Genomic DNA, 19931 nt, shown 5'->3' on the forward strand with positions numbered 1-19931 from the left:
CTATAATTATGAGCCTCCTAGGTGAGATAGAGGTCAGGGGGAGGAACAATGGGCAGAGGAGAGAAGTAGAGTTGTGGTGTCAACAAAACCAGTGGCGAATAGGGCAAGTGACTTGGTGAGTTTCTGTGTAGCACGGTGGCTAACGCTGGTTCGTCTAGGCTAGTACATTGGTGTTATACAATACATCTGCTTCAGCAAAACATACTAACGACCTTGTTTTATATTAAACATACATGTAGATTGTCTTAATTTAAGCCAGCAACGTTTTGTCTGGAGTACTGAAAACTGGAGTATTGGGCTAGCTAGCTGCCTGCCAACAGCATGCGGGGGAAACGGGGGTGTTGGGTTAGCTGCCTGCCAACAGCTCATAGCTATAACTTTGTGAAAACTGCATTGATGTCAAGGCAGACAATTGCAAAAACCTGTTCTAAAGCTCAGTCTCTCCCTCTCTCTCTCTCTGTATACTGAAGCCCTGATGCTAGGAACTTGCAGTCAGCGCATTTTTTATCCAGATGAGGGATTGGTTTCAGATGCAATTTTAGCTACTCCTGTCATCAAATCAACAGCTACCAAATGTTTGCTAATGCAATAGCCAAGCTAACATGTAGCTATGTTACTAGTTAGATGGTGGATTGCCCAATACATACACGCTCAAATCACTTCTTTATTCTGAAATTATTAGACTAAAACATTAGGAAATCAGCCAAATTAAGATTTAAAATAATTAAAAGTAAGATTTACTCTGCTAAGAGCTCTTTTTTGGTGCATGGAATTTTGCTAGCACTTGGTCCTCCAGTCCTGCCCCGCCAGGTTCAGGTGAAAGCTTTGATGGTGGTGGACTTGATTCCATCGAGTGCACCGAGGGAACAGTATCGGTAATCAGCCTCACATGGTCCTTACTCCGAAAAACCCTTCCGAGGCTCCAACAAACCTCCAGGTCTATAACAAACGACCGTGTGTGGTGACAGACGCGGCAGTGAAATCTGCTCACTTCACCTGCACAAAACTCACCCAAAAAATTAAAGACCTTGCTTTTCCTAGAAGGAAAATTATGTACACGCTTTCCAGACAGGCTGGAATTTGTGCAACCAGCACAAACACAATAATTTACCATTACATGACTTCACTAAAACTTTGTCTATATCTCGCTCTCTCTCACCACTGTAGAGTGAGAAGTGGAGCGGGAGCACAACCTATTGTTTGCCTCTGCCTACATCGTATGACGCATTGCTAGCGGGAAAGGCGTATTTCAGAGCCTAGCTTAAAATGGGCACTCTTTCATCAAAATTTCTGCTTTAGGGTTTGTGTAACATAGCAATTTCTACTTATGTGTTTTTAAAAGACCTCTTCAGACAACATTAAGTATTAATTAAGTTATGATTTCAAACAGAAAAGACCGAACAAGGACAAGACAAGTACAAACAGAAAACACGAAGTTGAACGGTCCCCTCAGGCAGGGACTGTTACAACCTGCAGTTTACACTTATTCAGCCATTTTAAGTTTAAATCACTGGTCACATTGAGAGATGAGATGGCCAAAGAGGGGATGAAAAGCAAACCATGTGTTTACCTTTTTGTCAATTTGGCCTAGAACGTCCTTGAAGGAGACATTTGTCTTGTCGAAAACAAAGCTTTTTCTGACAGTGACCGATGAGCTCCTATTGAGGCAGCTGCTGGCTTACACGGGCCTGTCAATACAATCTGATGCTGCAGCCATCCGACTGGTGAGTGTTTGTCTCCTTGATACAGTCAGATTGATTGTCGAATATTTTGACTTGATGTGTAGAGGTAGCAGATCTGTTTCATAGTGAGATTCCTGACGGATCGCCAAATGGCTAATTAGTTTCAAAGATACATACATCTTTCAGTTGTCAGCAGGCTTTGGAGACGCATTGTGGCTTCTCAGCCCATATTCCATCACAAATTCAAAAGTTTGAACATATATTTGTGAATCATCTACATAATTCATGAACATCCTCACATTTTTAATTCATCAGTTTTTGAGAATGTAATCTCCACAGTCAAGCTATTCGTGAAACGTGTCTGGTTTTACTAACCAATTCTTGGTGTAAAACCAATACTCTCTGTAAAACCGATACTCTTGAGATTATTTTCTCCTGGAGTAAAAGACGTTACTCTCAGTGGCTAGTTTACATACAAATGGAATCCTCCTACAATGAGTGAGTAAAGTGGCCATTGCTTGGAAGACAAAGCAAGCAGACATTGAGGCGTTTGCGAGATACCATTGTGTTTCCAACATTGTAGAATCCACATTTCCTTTACAGTTCACATCTTTTTAGCCATCTGTTCAAACAATGTCTCCAACAACAGTACAAGGTATATTGGGAGTTACTTTGGTATTGTGGCCAGTCAAGCATTGTTCTGGATAATGTGAGATCAGGGTTAGGGTAAATGTTAAGGGTAAATGTTTCTTTTGTAGTTTTTTTCCCGAACACATTATAAATTATAAATACATAATTTCAATATGACAGAGCTTACCATTGTACAGACTGTTTATTTAAACAGAGTTTGAAGCCATTCGTTATGGTGTTGTGATTACAGGAACTATCTCCCAGAATTATCTCCTCGACATCAGTCGCTAATGGCTTAAGGGTTAGGTTGACCCTAACCCCTGAAGCACTAAAAATATTTGCTTTATCATTAGCTGCTAATCTGTAACTAGACCCAATGAGGCGGATTTATCAGTGCATATGTTCCATGATACACGATACGCTGAAGATGAGGATAGCGTAGCGTACACTATTATTAGTAAGCAGAGGAAGATGAGGCAGTAAATTACATTACCTTAAAATAAATCATATTTAATAAATTACTGAGGACTGGACGGACGTTTCAGTGATCAGAACTTAATCATCAATCATAATGTACAGTGCAGTCAACTGAACTGAAACTGGAGTCAACTGAACTGAAACTGGAGTCAACTGAACTGAAACTGTAGTCAACTGAACTGAAACTGTAGTCAACTGAACTGAAACTGGAGTCAGTTGAACTGAAACTGGAGTCAACTGAACTGAAACTGTAGTCAACTGAACTGAAACTGCACTCAACTGAACTGAAACCGGAGTCAACTGAACTGAAACTGGAGTCAACTGAACTGAAACTGGAGTCAGTTGAACTGAAACTGTAGTCAACTGAACTGAAACTGTAGTCAACTGAACTGAAACTGCACTCAACTGAACTGAAACCGGAGTCAACTGAACTGAAACTGGAGTCAACTGAACTGAAAATGGAGTCAAGCAAACTGAAATAATAAAAAGGTAGATTGATGACTCACAGTTTGAGACACTGACATCACATTTATGTAATCATTGGTTGCATGGTTATGAAAGACTTAGCTCACTGATGCCACGTTATAAATCTTTGGATTCATTCTGTGCTACAGGGTAATTTAGCAGTCTAAATGTAATGCAATGCTACAGTGTTATTTACAGGTTTTCTCCATTGCTTACAAGCATCGGTCAATACTGAAACCACAATAACAAAACTCTTCCCACAGTGTGCATTACCAACTTGCATTGTTGCAATTTTTTTGTTAATCTTACCCCCAAAACTCACTAAAACCACCAAAACACTTTATACATGTCTCAAAACAAGCTTGTTCCACCAAAACACTGGCAAACATTCTCACTCAGAAACACACACTGTCACTCATAACACACTGACCTAAAAAACACTAACACCAGAGAGTATTCCATAAATGACGAAGTTTTAAATTGTACATTTTAAAATTATTTTTCACATAAATAATTATATGATCATAGAATAAGAAAAACACCTCACTTTAATGATAGTACTAAAGTATATGGAACATTTGAAGGAATATCTTTTATTTTTTCTACATCCTTGCATATAGTAAAGTTCAAACAAAAAACGAATTTACCCAAATTCCAGGGCTGCAAAAAAACAAACAACAACAAGTATAGTATAATCACTAGCCTCTGTGTATTGTAGGGGCCAATGAGTGGTTTGTGTAACAGCAAACCATAATTGGACAGTGCTGCACACATTGTGATGTTAGCTCCTCTCTGGCCTGGGACATCCGTGGTGGCTCTCTATCCAATCACATTTCTTCCCCTGCTATGTGTTTTTGCCAGGTTGAATCCAGCTTCATCCACAAAGATGGATTTATCTCCATCTCCATTACTCTCTAAAAAAAAAACAGTAAATCCATAGTTCTACAGTACTTTACATTATGTGTAAATGTGTAAATACCCTGTGTGGTTATTGAACAGACATCTTACCTGGATATATTGACACCGGAGTTCTTTCACACATTCGCCGTTTCTCTCCAATGGCACAGTGTACAACACTTGGGTCGGTTTTCAGTTGAAACTGCAATCAACTATGTTTGGAATGACTAAATATTCTAACATTATATTTTCTAACAAATAGAAAACATTTTCTTTATATTTCAATCTGGTTACTGCAGAAATGCACACCAGTTGCCAGTTTTGAGAACAGTGTGTAAGCATTTGAGAAAACGTGCTGTGAATATGTTGTTTTGTAGGTGGTTGAGTTTGAATGAGAAAAGAGTTCATGGATTTTGGGGCATGTGTTCATTAAATGCATTTTGTGTGAAAGCAATGAGAAATTATTCACAGTTTGGTCCACATACACTTCCATTTTGCTGACTGTGTGAAGAGTTTTGTTACTGTAACTTCTGTATTGTTTGATGCTTGTAAGCAATTTTGAAAAACTGTAACATTCTATATATTATACAATACAACTGCCTCTTTTTCTGGTAATGGGAAACTTCAAAGAAATGTATGATGTGAAATGTGATGTGATTACTCATGGAACCACTAGATGGTGCCACCATTCCCTTTCAATAACTCAAAGGCACAGTACGGTTTACAGGCCCTGTAAACACAACACGCTAACACTGCGTTCAGTGGGATTTAACGGTGAACAGGGATTTTGATGACTTAAAAGCAACTGTTTCGGTATCACAAGTTACAGAAGAAGGAAAGCCAACACATCATGTTTTTTATCACAGCACAATCCAATCAGACACCAACATCCATGAACCAGTTGAATCTGCAATATAAACCAGTGCAATGCAGGGTGAAGTGTATTACTGGGGGGGGCTGGTTCATCTCCAGGGAGGCTGGTGTATGACTGGGGGAGGGGGGGCTGGTTCATCTCCAGGGAGTCTGGTGTATGACTGGGGGAGGGGGGGCTGGTTCATCTCCAGGGAGGCTGGTGTATGACTGGGGGAGGAGGGGCTGGTTCATCTCCAGGGAGGCTGGTGTATGACTGGGGGAGGAGGGGCTGGTTCATCTCCAGGGAGGCTGGTGTATGACTGGGGGAGGGGGGGCTGGTTCATCTCCAGGGAGGCTGGTGTATGACTGGGGGAGGAGGGGCTGGTTCATCTCCAGGGAGGCTGGTGTATGACTGGGGGAGGGGGGGCTGGTTCATCTGACCACTTGCCATAAAGGGTGATGTCAGAGACCCAGTTTAGTTCTGATGGGACTCACTTGTTATAGAGGACAATATCAGGGACCCAGATAAGTTCTGATGGGACTCTGATAGATGTGACGTTGTCATAGTCAGATGGCCTCCAGCGTAGCTTATAGTCATTCCATTCCTGAGATACAGACACAAATGAGAGGTTATTCACTGTCCCAGGTCAAAACATTTGACATTTTAACAGTACTGTCACTTATGTAGCAGATGCTTATTAAAGGCAACATTAACCTGAACAAACTAATTACTGCACTGAAACACATCAGTCAAACATGCTATATAGTCTGGCCAATCATGTAGACACATTAACTCTACAAGAGTCGCCAATTATATAGACACCCTAACTCTACTGGAGTTGCCAAATATATAGAAACCCTAACTCTACAGGGTTGGCCAATTATATAGACACCCTAACTCTACAGGTTGGCCAATTATATAGACACCCTAACTCTACAGGTTGGCCAATTATATAGACACCCTAACTCTACAGGGATGGCCAATTATATAGACACCCTAACTCTACAGGGATGGCCAATTATATAGACACCCTAACTCTACAGGGATGGCCAATTATATAGACACCCTGACTCTACAGGGATGGCCAATTATATAGACACCCTAACTCTACAGGGATGGCCAATTATATAGACACCCTAACTCTACAGGGATGGCCAATTATATAGACACCCTAACTCCTATTATTTTTACACTCTTAATCTTTGATTCCCAATATTTAGACTTTTTGGAATTTTAGGGTTTTTCAACTTGCATAATTAATTGTATTTTGTAAGTGAAAATCCAACAATAAGGTGAGGTGATTAAATACCTATAATAGCATTGAATATTAGGAATACTTAATTATTGAAGAATGTCCCATGGTGTCTTTATATTTGGCTTTGTCTGTCTAGTACAGCTCACCTGCTTCAGCCAGACATTTGTCGTCATCATCTGATTCTTCTCATCCTGATGAAGGGAACAAGGATGAGGTACATTAAAATAAGGGAGGGGGAGTGAGGGGGAGATGGGTGTGATAGTGGTAGGAGATGGGGTTGAGTGGGGGGAGGAAAGAGTTAGGGGGAAGGAAATGGGGTGAAAACAGGGGGGAGAGATATTAAATGAATGTATGTGTCAGTGGGATGAAACATTAAAGGAAACATCTGAATAAATTAGTGGAGGAGCATAACGAATGCAGATGCTTCCATACGGGTGTTCTGCACAATACAATTAAACAATTAACATCCCATCAGGCTCTGTGGCGTGTATAGAAATGCTGAGCAGGCCCAGTTGACCTTGTTTTTGGATCAAGATGGCAAGAAGAAGGGATCTTTGTGATTCTGAAAGAGGGTCCATTGTTGGGGCACGGATGGATGTCAAGGGTTGCATGAGTATGAATAGGATGTGAATCATGTGCTTTGGCCTTCGCAGTCACCAGATCTCAACCCAGTTGATATGAAGATTGAAGCTGTTCTGGTGGCTCGGGGCCCAACACCTTACTGAGACACTTTATGTTGGCTTTCCTTTCATTTGTCACCTGACTGTATAAACTCTATATAAACAGGCTTACCCTAACCACTGTAAGTCCCTCTGGATACGAGTGTCTGCTAAAGGCTTAACTGGCTTTCCCACTATCATTCGTTCTGCATCAAGTAAACACTAAAATATTTTCTTTGGTAAACCTTCACTTTCAGTAACTTGAAGTGTCTGCTTATTCCCAGGGATGATGATAATTGGTGACAACGTGACAGAATTAACGGACATGTTTGACATAAATGTTAAATAAATGTGATCACTAATGGTTACACACAATGTGAGGCTGAGTTAATGGAGAGCCCAGAGCTTGGGTTTCCTCTGGGAACATAACTCACTAATTTTCTATTTGCATTATAAGGTACTTAAGAGCAACAAATTACATGTAATAAATATTGCAGATACAAACACAGTTAATTCAACCACATTGAAGTTCAACACTGCAGCCCGGTTGCAATATGATTTCTAAACGTGGCCCACTCATACACAAATGGAGACGTAGCTTCATTCACATGTGGTCAAAGCATCATAATGGCATATCTTATAAATGCATTGCTCACCACATCAATGAGCTGTGCTATGGAGAGGCCGAACTTGACTATAACCACGTCTGATATGTTGGAGACCGGTCTGGACCACTTGTTGTAGTTAATGAAGAGTGTCTTGAAGAGATCATCTTCTGCATGGGAATGGGTCTTCTCATGGCAGAAAACTGCAGGGGTCACAAAAGACAGGGGGGTCATAGACTTTCCAATTAGACAGACCATGTCAACATCTGTCTGTCCTTGAGCCGGATGGTTAACCAAAATAACTCTGAAGAAGATTGTCTACTGAATGAGTTTCAGGTGAAAATAATGTATTTGTTCTAGATATGTCAAAGCCAACAGTTAAAATGAAGGAAACAGAGCAACAGACTGGTAAAGCCTGAGACACAAATGTATCAGTAACGTAACTGTTCATGTTGGACTGTTAATGAAAAGTTAGATATTGTTTATTTTACTTGATTAATCAATGTAAATAAACCTCTCTTACCAATAATGCACCTTTCAATTTAATTGAGGAGCACTTTTTCTGAGACAACTGGATGGATATGAGGACAGGCTGATTTGCTAAACCACTGACTGGCTGAATGGCTGAAACTGACTGACATGCTGGATTGTCTACTGACTGGCCCAGTGACAAACTGTCTGTCTAACTTCCTGACTGACTGGCTGACTGGTTGTCTAACTGGGTGGATGACTGACTGATTGTTTAACTGGATGATAGACTGGCCATCTGATTAGTTTGTGCCTTATGAAGGAAACGTCAGCAGGGAGGGGCGTTCTGAGACGCAGCAGCAGGGAGGGGGTGTTCCAGCCATCAGCAGGGAGGGGCGTGTTCCTGCCATCAGCAGGGAGGGGCGTGTTCCAGCCATCAGCCCACCCTACTTCACTGAGGCCTGGATTCACTCCCTTCAGGGGCAGCCATGTGTTACATGCATTATATCAGGCTTCACACTCACAGGTAATTCCAATGTAGCCAACGTGTGCACTTTTACCATAAGTGCTGTCAGGGCAAACCAGGAGTCATTTCCTTTAAAGGGGTAGAACTGACAAAGTGCATTTCAATGGATTTTTTTTCAGTTCATTGTATTGTGCTCCATTGTGAAATATAACATGTATTACATATATATCAATATATAGCTCTGGAAACAAGAAACCAAGCCTTGTTCAGCCAGCCCACAATAGAAAGTGTTGCCATCTCGATTCGAACCCGGGGCGCCCATGTGAAAGGCTGTGTCATTAACTGCTACACCACGGAACTGTACATTTGCTGGGTGTCAGTATAGCCTCTTGGCTCTAACCTGAACAAATCCTTTTTTGCCACTGGCCATTTTAATAGTTAATTGGCCATTCGTGAATGACATTGATACAGTAAAACTGACTAACGTTTCTTACTAAGTTAACCTCCAACACAAATAGCATCTATGTATGAGGTTTGCCACTGGTTGTTTTAACAGCGTATTATCCAGTAATAAGCTTTACCTGTATCTACTAACGTAATGGAATAGTCATAAGAATTGAGAAACTATTAGAGAGTCTGACAGAGCTTTTTCATTTCATGGCATAAGAACGTATTTATTTCTTTCATGGCAAAACTACATACTTTTCCCTTTCATTGATGAATTACATTTATACAATAACTATCAATAAAGGCGACAATAACTAACTTCTTCATCAAGGGAAAAGACGAAAGAATCGTGGTCTCTATCAGAAATTATTAATAAATGTCATTGCTCTCAATAGATTCCACATGAGAGGCACTGTCTTTGACCACGCCACGGCACGTTTCAGCACTCGCTAGACTCCATTGAGGATTGTGTTAAACTGACTAGCGTTTCTTATTAAGTTCACCTCCACCATAGCATCTATAAACTGTATTGCTTTTGCCACTGACCGTTTTAACAGCATATTAGCCAGTAATAGGCTTAATAGTATATACAGTGGGGAGAACAAGTATTTGATACACTGCCGATTTTGCAGGTTTTCCTACTTACAAAGCATGTAGAAGTCTGTTATTTTTATCATAGGTACACTTCAACTGTGAGAAACGGAATCTAAAACCAAAATCCCGATAATCACATTGTATGATTTTTAAATAATTACTTTGCATTTTATTGCATGACATAAGTATTTGATACATCAGAAAAACAGAACTCAATATTTGGTACAGAAACCTTTGTTTGCAATTACAGAGATCATACGTTTCCTGTAGTTCTTGACCAGGTTTGTACACACTGCAGCAGGGATTTTGGCCCACTCCTCCATACAGACCTTCTCCAGATCCTTCAGGTTTCGGGGCTGTCGCTGGGCAATATGGACTTTCAGCTCCCTCCAAAAATGTTCTATTGGGTTCAGGTCTGGAGACTGGCTAGGCCACTCCAGGACCTTGAGATGCTTCTTATGGAGCCACTCCTTAGTTGCCCTGGCTGTGTGTTTCGGGTCGTTGTCATGCTGGAAGACCCAGCCACGACCCATCTTCAATGCTCTTACTGAGGAAAGGAGGATGTTGGCCAAGATCTCGCGATACATGGCCCCATCCATCCTCCCCTCAATACGGTGCAGTCGTCCTGTTCCCTTTGCAGAAAACCATCCCCAAAGAATGATGTTTCCACCTCCATGCTTCACGGTTGGGATGGTGTTGTACTCATCGTTCTTCTTCCTCCAAACACGGTGAGTGGAGTTTAGACCAAAAAGCTCTATTTTTGTCTCATCAGACCACATGACCTTCTCCCATTCCTCCTCTGTATCATCCAGATGGTCATTGTCAAACTTCAGACAGGCCTGGACATGCGCTGGCTTGAGCAGGGGGACCTTGCGTGTGCTGCAGGATTTTAATTCATGAAGGCGTAGTGTGTTACAAATTTTCTTTGAGACTGTGCTCCCAGCTCTCTTCAGGTCATTAACCAGATCCTGCCGTGTAGTTCTGGGCTAATCCCTCACCTTCCTCATGATCATTGATGCCCCACGAGGTGAGATCTTGCATGGAGCCCCAGACCGAGGGAGATTGACCGTCATCTTGAACATCTAATAATTGCACCAACAGTTGTTGCCTTCTCACCAAGCTGTTTGCCTATTGTCCTGTAGCCCACCCCAGCCTTGTGCAGGTCTACAATTTTATCCCTGAAGTCCTTACACAGCTCTCTGGTCTTGGCCATTGTGGAGAGGTTGGAGTCTGTTTGATTGAGTGTGTGGATAGGTGTCTTTTATACAGGTAACCAGTTCAAACAGGTGCAGTTAATATAGGTAATAAGTGGAGAACAGGAGGGCTTCTTAAAGAAAAACTAACAGGTCTGTGAGAGCCGGAATTCTTACTTGTTGGTAGGTGATCAAATACTTATGTCATGCAATAAAATGCAAATTAATTATTTAAAAATCATGCAATGTGATTTTCTGGATTTTTCTGGATTCCATTTTTCACAGTTGAAGTGTACCTATGATAAAAATTACAGACCTCTACATGCTTTGTAAGTAGGAAAACCTGCAAAATCGGCAGTGTATCAAATACCACTCCTATTTTTTCTATAATCAGCAACTTTACATGTATGGAAACCATTCCATTCCAGTGTCTGTTAAATTACAACACAGGCACACCTCATTTTAATGAGGTACTGATTAGATGATTACCTGAAGCAAATTCAATGAGGAAAAGTATTAAAACCACTGCTGTGGTCATCACTATCCTCTTGCAATAGGACCAGCTGGATGGCAAAAAACTGTGCAAGAAGTACCTCAAAGGTAATTTGAATAAAAATAAAAAATAAATCAGCATGACAAAAGAGTTGAAAAGAAAAGCAGTCAGGAAAAGAAGGGTTCAATTCTGGCTTTACTGGCAGAGGGATACAGTAAGTGGTAAAAGGCGGTGGTTCATAAGAACAAGGTCAAGCAACAGACATTGGGGTCAACAAAGCTACAGACTGGCAGAGGGTGAAAACGACTGTCCACTGACCGAGATGAACGTCAACTCATTCGAATGTCACTCAACAACCGTAGGATGACATCAAGTGACCTACAAAATGAATGGCAAACAGCAGCTGGGGTGAAGTGCACAGCGAGGACGGTTTGAAACAGGCTCCTAGGGGCAGGGCTGAAGTCATGTAAAGCTAGAAAAAAGCCCTTCATCAATGAGAAGCAAAGAAGAGCCAGGCTGAAGTTTGCAAAAATCCATAAGGATTGGACCATGGAGGAATGGAGTAAGGTCATCTTCTCTGACGAGTCAAAGTTTCAGCTTTGCCCTACACCTGGTTGTCTAATGGTTAGATGGAGACGTGGAGAGAACTACAAACCACAGTGTCTCGAACCCACTGGGAAATTTGGTGGAGGATCAGGGATGATCTGGGGATGCTTCAGCAAGGCTGGAAACGGGCATATTTGTCTTTGTGAAGGATGCATGAATCAATTCAAGTACAACGTTATCCTGGAAGAACACCTGCTTCCTTCTGCTCTGACAATGTTACCCAAGTCTGAAAATTGGTAATTCCAGCAGAACAATGCTCCATGCCACACAGCGAGGTCAATCACGGTGTGGAAGGAGGACCACCAGATCAAGTCCCTGTTATGGCCAGCCCAATCTCCAGACCTGAATCCCATTGAAAACCTCTGGAATTTGATTAAGAGGAAGATGGATGGTCACAAGCCAGGAAACTGAGCTACTTGAATTTTTGTGCCTGGAGTGGCATAAAGTCACCCAACAGCAATGTGACAGACTGGTGGAGAGCATGCCAAGACGCATGAAAGCTGTGATTAAAAATCAGGGTTATTCCACCAAATATTGATTTCTGAACTCTTCCTAAGTTAAAACATTAGTATTTTGAATATAAATGTGTTTTCTTTGCATTATTTGAGGTCTGAAAACAATATATCTTCTGTTGGTTATTTTGGCCACTTGTTGTTTTCTACAAATAAATACTCTAAATTAAAATATTTTTATTTGGAATTTGAGAGTAATGTTGTCATTAAACAAAAATGTTAATTTTACTCAAACACATACCTAGGAATAGTAAAACCAGAGAACCTGATACTTTTGCAGTGGTCTCTTAATATTTTCCAGAGCTGTATACAGAAGGGTTAAGATTAAGAGACCACTGCAAATTGAACGCTTCTGTTCCTCACTCAAAACATTCATTTTCAAGAAAAAGGTGCAGTGGTCTCTTAATTTTTTCCAGAGTTAAATATATATATACACAACACATCTAACATCCGGGTCTTAGTCTGACTGAACATATCTATCTTCAGGGTCTTATTCTGACTTGACACACCTAACATCAGGGTTTTAGTCTGACTCAACACACCTAGCATCAGGGTCTTAGTCTGACTCAACACACCTAGCATCCAGGTCTTAGTTTGACTCAACACATCTTACATCAGGGTCTTAGTCTGACTCAACACATCTAACATCAGGGTCTTAGTCTGACTCAACACACCTAGCATCCAGGTCTTAGTTTGACTCAACACATCTTACATCAGGGTCTTAGTCTGACTCAACACATCTAACATCAGGGTCTTAGTCTCCCTCAGCACATCTAACATCAGGGTCTTAGTCTGACTCAACACACCTAGCATCATGGTCTTAGTCTGACTCAACACACCTAGCATCCAGGTCTTAGTTTGACTCAACACATCTTACATCAGGGTCTTAGTCATGGTTGGACAGAGGTGGTCAGATGATGGAAGATGATGGTGAAGGGGTCTACTAAGGACCTTCTGGAGGAAATGTCTGGGATTTGATGGCACTTCTCTTTGATACCTCTTCAACCCTGGCAGTCAGGAGTTCAACACACAGTTCAGAAATGTAATCAGGTGTCCTTCTCCTCATCCTAAACAAATCATGTCTCTACCTCCAATATCTCCCGCTCTTCAGACAACTCAAATATCAGCAACTGTATACAAATATATTTTACAACGTACACTGGGGTTCACTTCCCACTCTAGCAATTGGGCAATCCTTTTATATGAATGTTTTCAATAATCTACAGTAGTATTGTCTACTTTCTCCCATTATACCAACATTAGAGGAACATTTCAGTGTAGGGATCACCAACCTGATCTCAAATGCCGGGCAATGTGCCCAAATGCTTAAATCAACACATCAATCTGTCTGGCTTCACCTTATCACACCTACCCACTCTATTGGATTTAAAAGACACTTCTCACTTGCTGTCAAACATTTCAAAGAAAGTGTATGAAAATAATGCATTGAGTGTCATTTTGGTTAATTTAAATAAAGATTAAGCATATCAATAAACTACTCAATAAAGCTGTGACCTGAGGATCTTCAGATTAAACATGTCAATAAACTACTCAATAAAGCTGTGACCAGAGGATCTTCAGATTAAACATGTCAATAAACTACTCAATAAAGCTGTGACCTGAGAATCTTCAGATTAAATGTATCAATAAACTACTCAATAAAGCTGTGACCTGAGAATATTCAGATTAGATTTATCAATAAACTACTCAATAAAGCTGTGACTTCAGAATATTCAGATTAGATTTATCAATAAACTACTCAATAAAGCTGTGACCTGAGGATCTTCAGATTAAACATATCAATAAACTACTCAATAAAGCTGTGACCTGAGGATCTTCAGATTAAACATATCAATAAACTACTCAATAAAGCTGTGCCCTGAGAATATTCAGATTAAACATGTCAATAAACTACTCAATAAAGCTGTGACCTGAGGATCTTCAGATTAAACATGTCAATAAACTACTCAATAAAGCTGTGACCTGAGGTTCTTCAGATTAAACATACCAATAAACCACTCAATAAAGCTGTGACCTGAGAATCTTCAGATTAAATTTATCAATAAACTACTCAATAAAGCTGTGACCTGAAATGGTAGAAAATATGTACATGTGCTCCAGTCACTGTGCACGGTAGAAATGTGTTGATTGTCAACATTATGTTCCATTTGTGAATAAGTTCCCTCTCTTTTAATAAAAGCATGTCATATTTTATATCATTATGTAGCGTACAATATAGCCTGAATAATGACCAAACATTCCTGGTGGTAAAGATTTATCATCAATAAAGTAACAATATTGATTTACTCAAGAAAAGGGGCAGTCCCATAGGTCATGCCTTCTGTTTCATCCTGTCTTAGGACCCAGCCTTCATGTTTCATTTAGAATTGAAATACAAGAGCAGAGCATGAAACTGCTGATGCAGCTGATGAACACTCGTTAGTCCTGATGTGGACACAGACAACAGAAGAGTGACCTTGTCCTGGAGAATCACATGGGACCCCACTGATGATCTTTTGTTCAGACATGGACATTGGTAACTGGAGAGCAACCTTCACTCACACAATCAATCAAAAGTGTTTTATAAAGCTGCTTTTACATCAGCAGTCATCACAAAGTGATTTTAACTGAAACCCCAAAGAGCAACAACAAAGTAACAAGAATTGATGCCCAGTCCCAGCTGGAGAGTTAATATTGATGCCCAGTCCCTCCTGGAGAGTTAATATTGATGCACAGTCCCAGCTGGAGAGTTAATATTGATGCACAGTCCCAGCTGAAGAGTTAATATTGATGCACAGTCCCTGCTGGAGAGTTAATACTCATGCCCAGTCCCTCCTGGAGAGTTAATATTGATGCCCAGTCCCTGCTGGAGAGTTAAAATTGATGCCCAGTCCCTGCTGGAGAGTTAATATTGATGCCCAGTCCCTCCTGGAGAGTTAATATTGATGCACAGTCCCTGCTGGAGAGTTAATATTGATGCCCAGTCCCAGCTGGAGAGTTAATATTGATGCACAGTCCCTGCTGGAGAGTTAATACTCATGCCCAGTCCCTCCTGGAGAGTTAATATTGATGCACAGTCCCAGCTGGAGAGTTAATATTGATGCACAGTCCCAGCTGGAGAGTTAATATTGATGCACAGTCTCAGCTGGAGAGTTAATATTGATGCCCAGTCCCAGCTGGAGAGTTAATATTGATGCCCAGTCCCTGCTGGAGAGTTAATATTGATGCACAGTCCCAGCTGGAGAGTTAATATTGATGCACAGTCCCTGCTGGAGAGTTAATATTGATGCACAATCCCTGCTGGAGAGTTAATATTGATGCACAGTCCCTGCTGGAGAGTTAATATTGATGCACAATCCCTGCTGGAGAGTTAATATTGATGCACAGTCCCTGCTGGAGAGTTAATATTGATGCACAGTCCCTGCTGGAGAGTTATTGTATATTGTAGTCAATCCTTGTTAACTACAACAAGCTACAGTTCTCCTGTCCCTTTCCCAAAGAAACACATCACACTGTCAATCATTTAGTCATAAACTGATAATATGTGGTTGATCCCTATATTCTATATCCTGTATGGTGTTTCCTTTGGTTCTAATAAATCTCAATATGATCTTTGAGAATTCTCCATCTAAGTTAAAGGATTAGAAGTGCAAGGTTATCGACACGACATGCCTCAGAGTGGAATTCACACTCCCCATGACTGACAAGTGGAGCAGATCACTTCTGTCACTGCCTCAGTGGATCACACCCCCTCCACGACGGCCGACACCCCCTCCACCACAGCCGACACCCTGCCCTCCACGGCCGACACCCCCTCCACCACGGCCGACACCCCCTCCACCACGGTCGACACCCCCTCCACCACGGTCGACACCCTCCCCACCCCGGTCGACACCCTCCCCACCACGGTCGACACCCTCCCCACCACGGCCGACACCCTCCCCACCACGGCCGACACCCCCTCCACCACGGTCGACACCCCCTCCACCACGGTCGACACCCCCTCCACCACGGCCGACACCCCCTCCACCACGGCCGACACCCCCTCCACCACGGCCGACACCCCCTCCACCACGGCCGACACCCCCTCCACCACGGTCGACACCCTCCCCACCACGGCCGACACCCCCTCCACCACGGTCGACACCCTCCCCACCACGGTCGACACCCTCCCCACCACGGCCGACACCCCCTCCACCACGGCCGCTGTAATTTCCCACCACCAGAGTCACCACCTTTTACGTCTGATACAAGGCCCAGTGTTACACATCCTCCTAGAAAGTACATTTGTTTAAAAACATGGAATTTGGTCCCATAAGAACAAGCCTTTTAAAATGTTGTGTGACGTCCGTAGATGAAGCATCATGGAACGATGTAATGGCACAGGTCCACTTGGACCATTTCAAATGAAACCACTCAGATGATTTACCAGTCTCCCTCCGATGGGCAAGCTGACATCTACAAAAATATGGTTGGAAGGTGGTAAATGAGATTGGATACCATTTAGAGCGCCTGATAGGTTTGTTCATTTTTTTTGTTCCTATATATATATTTATCTCAGTCTACATTTCAGAGACATTTTACCTCTGGATATATAGTGTAGAGGCTAGCTGAAATGTCTGTAAGTGAGAAAAATTCCTGCAATTCTAGATGGTTATGTTATGGTGTTACACAGACTATGGTACACCTGAAACAGTCCCCCTGAAACAGGCCCCCTGAAACAGGCCCCCTGAAACAGCCAGCCAGCCAGCCAATCAGCCAAAAGGCCAGTCAATCAGCAAGACAGTCAGCCAGCCAGATAGTCAGTCAGTCAATCAGCCAGAGAGTCAGCAAACCTGTCAGCAAAATATGAAGAGTTAGAGTGCAAGCCAGCCAGCCAGCGAATCAGACAGCCAGTCGTCTATCCAACCAGTGTTGACCAGTCAGCCAAATAGTCAGCAAACCAGCAAATCAACCAGTCAGTCAACAAGCCAGCCAATCCTGCAGCCAGTTAACTAACCCGACAGAAAGTTGGCCAACCAGCCAGCAAGCCAGTCAGGCAGCGTCAACCAGGCAGACTGGTCAGTGCAGATGTGAAGGGACTAAATGGTACAGAAGAAAGGTTGTACAATTTCAAAGACAATAGTGACCTTGGAGCAGGACATACTCATAGACTCTATTAACATGATTCATGGCCTTATGAATTCTTTGCCTAAGGTTTCTAGGGCCAGAGGGTCAGGGACGTGTTCAAACTGCTATGACACTGTTTCCGTATAGGTTGCAAAAACAGATTGTGTCTACGGTGGCCTAGTTCTGCACCCGGGATACAATTTGAAAAGAGATCAGGGTCAGATGACAACCTCTAACAGTGATTTGCAGTTACTGCATTGATTTTAAAGGGACAGTTCACTTCAATTACAAATTGATATTGATTTCTTGGTATGGATAATAGCCTTTGTAGTGCATTATGCCCATTTTTAGAGGAAATTATCTGGAATTGATTGTGAAGTTCCACAAAATCACTTGACTGGAAAATATAAAATAATGGTGCCTTGACTGAATGGGTTGTATTAGATAAGGCTAGGATCTTGCATAAACGTTGGGACGTATTATGAAATGCATCCAATGACTCTTATAGTACATATCCTATGAATGCATCATAAGCTTACTTGAAGTATTATACCCCATCATGAGGCAAAATAAATCTCTTGCACGAAAGATTTACAATGTACGCATTCACTGTGAAACGCTATTGACTGAACCCACAACACTTTGCAAAATGAATTAAAGGTTAGGGATATATTAGAGATAATTATTACTTTATTCACACTAAATTATTATTTTAAAACAATCATGTAGAAGCCTTCTTTTTTTCAATTTAAAACCATAACAATGGTAAAATCTTAGAAGTGATCGTACAATGAAATTCTGCGCGTGCTCTTATTCAGACAAAACGCAGAGCATCATTCCACTTCAGTCATAGTCACACTTGACGCTACGCCGCGACTGCGCATCTGTGGGTCCCTCTGAGTAGGTTCAGCACGAGGCAGAGACTAGCAAAGACCCGATGCACTTGGTTTGACAAAAAGCCCAGAGCGTCGGAGATCAAAGCCTCGCCTGTCAATGGGGACCTGGGATGGTGACACACCCGTACAAGGTCTTGCGCTTGGATCTTTAGATAACTGGACACTAACCAAATAGTTTTTGCCAAGTGTATCCCAGGGGTTCCGGGGAACAACACTTCACGTAATGTTTTCCAACTGCCTACTCAAGAGTGGCTAGGAGCCCTGAACGACTCAGCAACTTCTCGGGCCAAAGGTGCTCTTGGAAGAATTAGGCTGAACTACTCTTCTACTCCCTTTTGAAGTTTATAAAGCCACTGCAGCCAAGAGCAATCCTATGCTCAACGCGTCTGCCACTGCCGTATTTAGTTATGGAAGTATTAAACGGTAGTGTAACCCTGGGCAGGAATGATAAATAAGCAATTAAATGAATGAGAAATTACAGTAGAGTGCTGTAGGCAGTTACATGAGTCAGCCAACAAGCTCACGAGCAGAAAACAGATTTGAGCACGAGGAGGAAATTACAGAGAAGGCGGGTAAATACCACGGGGTTTTAGAAAAAAACCAAATGTTCAGAGACAGCACTGATTGTATAGTTCGATTATAAAGGAAATGTCCAAATGAAAAATAGCTGAAGGATGAATCGTTTTATGGTTAAAAAAATTATAATGAATGCCTGTTCAGCAAAGATTTCAGTCCTTGCTTCTAAGAGGAGCATTGGTCATTGCCTTGTTGTGGGCAAATTCATGTGAAAGCAATTGACCTACCTTCGTATTTAAATTATCTTCGCTTTGTGTAAAAATGCATATCATGTAAAGGAAGCATGATTTTTTTCTTCTTTAACCATTACACTTTCAATTCTATTACACAAAAAGCAATAAAACGAACTTACTTGACTCACATAGGAAAAAGCAACAGAGAGCTGTGGTCCGTGCTGAGAACAGGTGGTTGAATAATCCACGTCCCATTTCCACCCCGTGAGTTTCTGTCTCACTCTTCAAAGCATCCAGCCCCTGTAGACTTTCTCTCAAAATGCATTGGAGTCGTTATATGATTATTGCGTTAAGGTTATCTTGAATCCATAGTGACGCGGGGAGAAATGTTCTTCTGTGTCAGTTCTTTAGGTGCCTCCTCATCCTGTCATTTTAGTGTGTGGGAGGCGTTATGAGGACAAGTGGACGCCTGGATTCTCATAGCTTGTATCTCATAGAGCCACTTCATAGGCGGGGAGAGAGTGACGTTTATGCGACTTCACCTGCTGTGCCTTTTTTATGATAATCTGTTTAACTTGATTGAATATTTTTCAAGTCCGTCCTTTTCGGTCTACACCCTAACCATCGCTTTACCTCTGATTTACCTCTGATTAAGTTGCGTTAGATAATTAGAATGTTTTTGTAACTGTATTGTTTAACGTGACATAACGATATCCAAACAGGTAATTATAGTTAATTTACGCACGGACAAACAAAAAGCCGGAATCCGTTGCGCACGGTTAGACGCAGTATAACTCTTAGAATCAATTGTTACGTCAATTACGTTGTTTAATGAATCCTTAAGGGGAGTTCCATGGTAATTAAGACGTTAATTT

General features: G+C 41.7%; 1 protein-coding gene across 2 annotated transcripts in view; it reads right to left on the minus strand.

Moving 5' to 3' along the window:
- The window catches only part of chrna2b (cholinergic receptor, nicotinic, alpha 2b (neuronal)), a 33882-nt gene extending 14334 nt beyond the window's left edge, over positions 1-19548 (minus strand). The window contains exons 1-4 of one of the 2 annotated variants that reach the window (XM_013138549.4): positions 19245-19548; positions 7575-7726; positions 6406-6450; positions 5499-5608 (exon numbers count right to left, since the gene is read on the minus strand). In XM_013138549.4, the coding sequence (XP_012994003.2) occupies positions 5499-5608; positions 6406-6450; positions 7575-7726; positions 19245-19311 (374 nt within the window). In that variant the 5' untranslated portion in view covers positions 19312-19548. Of the gene's footprint in view, positions 1-5498; positions 5609-6405; positions 6451-7574; positions 7727-19235 lie in introns of both variants that reach the window. The other variant, XM_013138548.4, reaches the window with a different exon arrangement.
- Between the last annotated feature and the right edge of the window lie 383 nt (positions 19549-19931).

This window comes from Esox lucius, chromosome 18, assembly GCF_011004845.1.
Source record: "Esox lucius isolate fEsoLuc1 chromosome 18, fEsoLuc1.pri, whole genome shotgun sequence".
Lineage (NCBI taxonomy): Eukaryota > Metazoa > Chordata > Actinopteri > Esociformes > Esocidae > Esox > Esox lucius.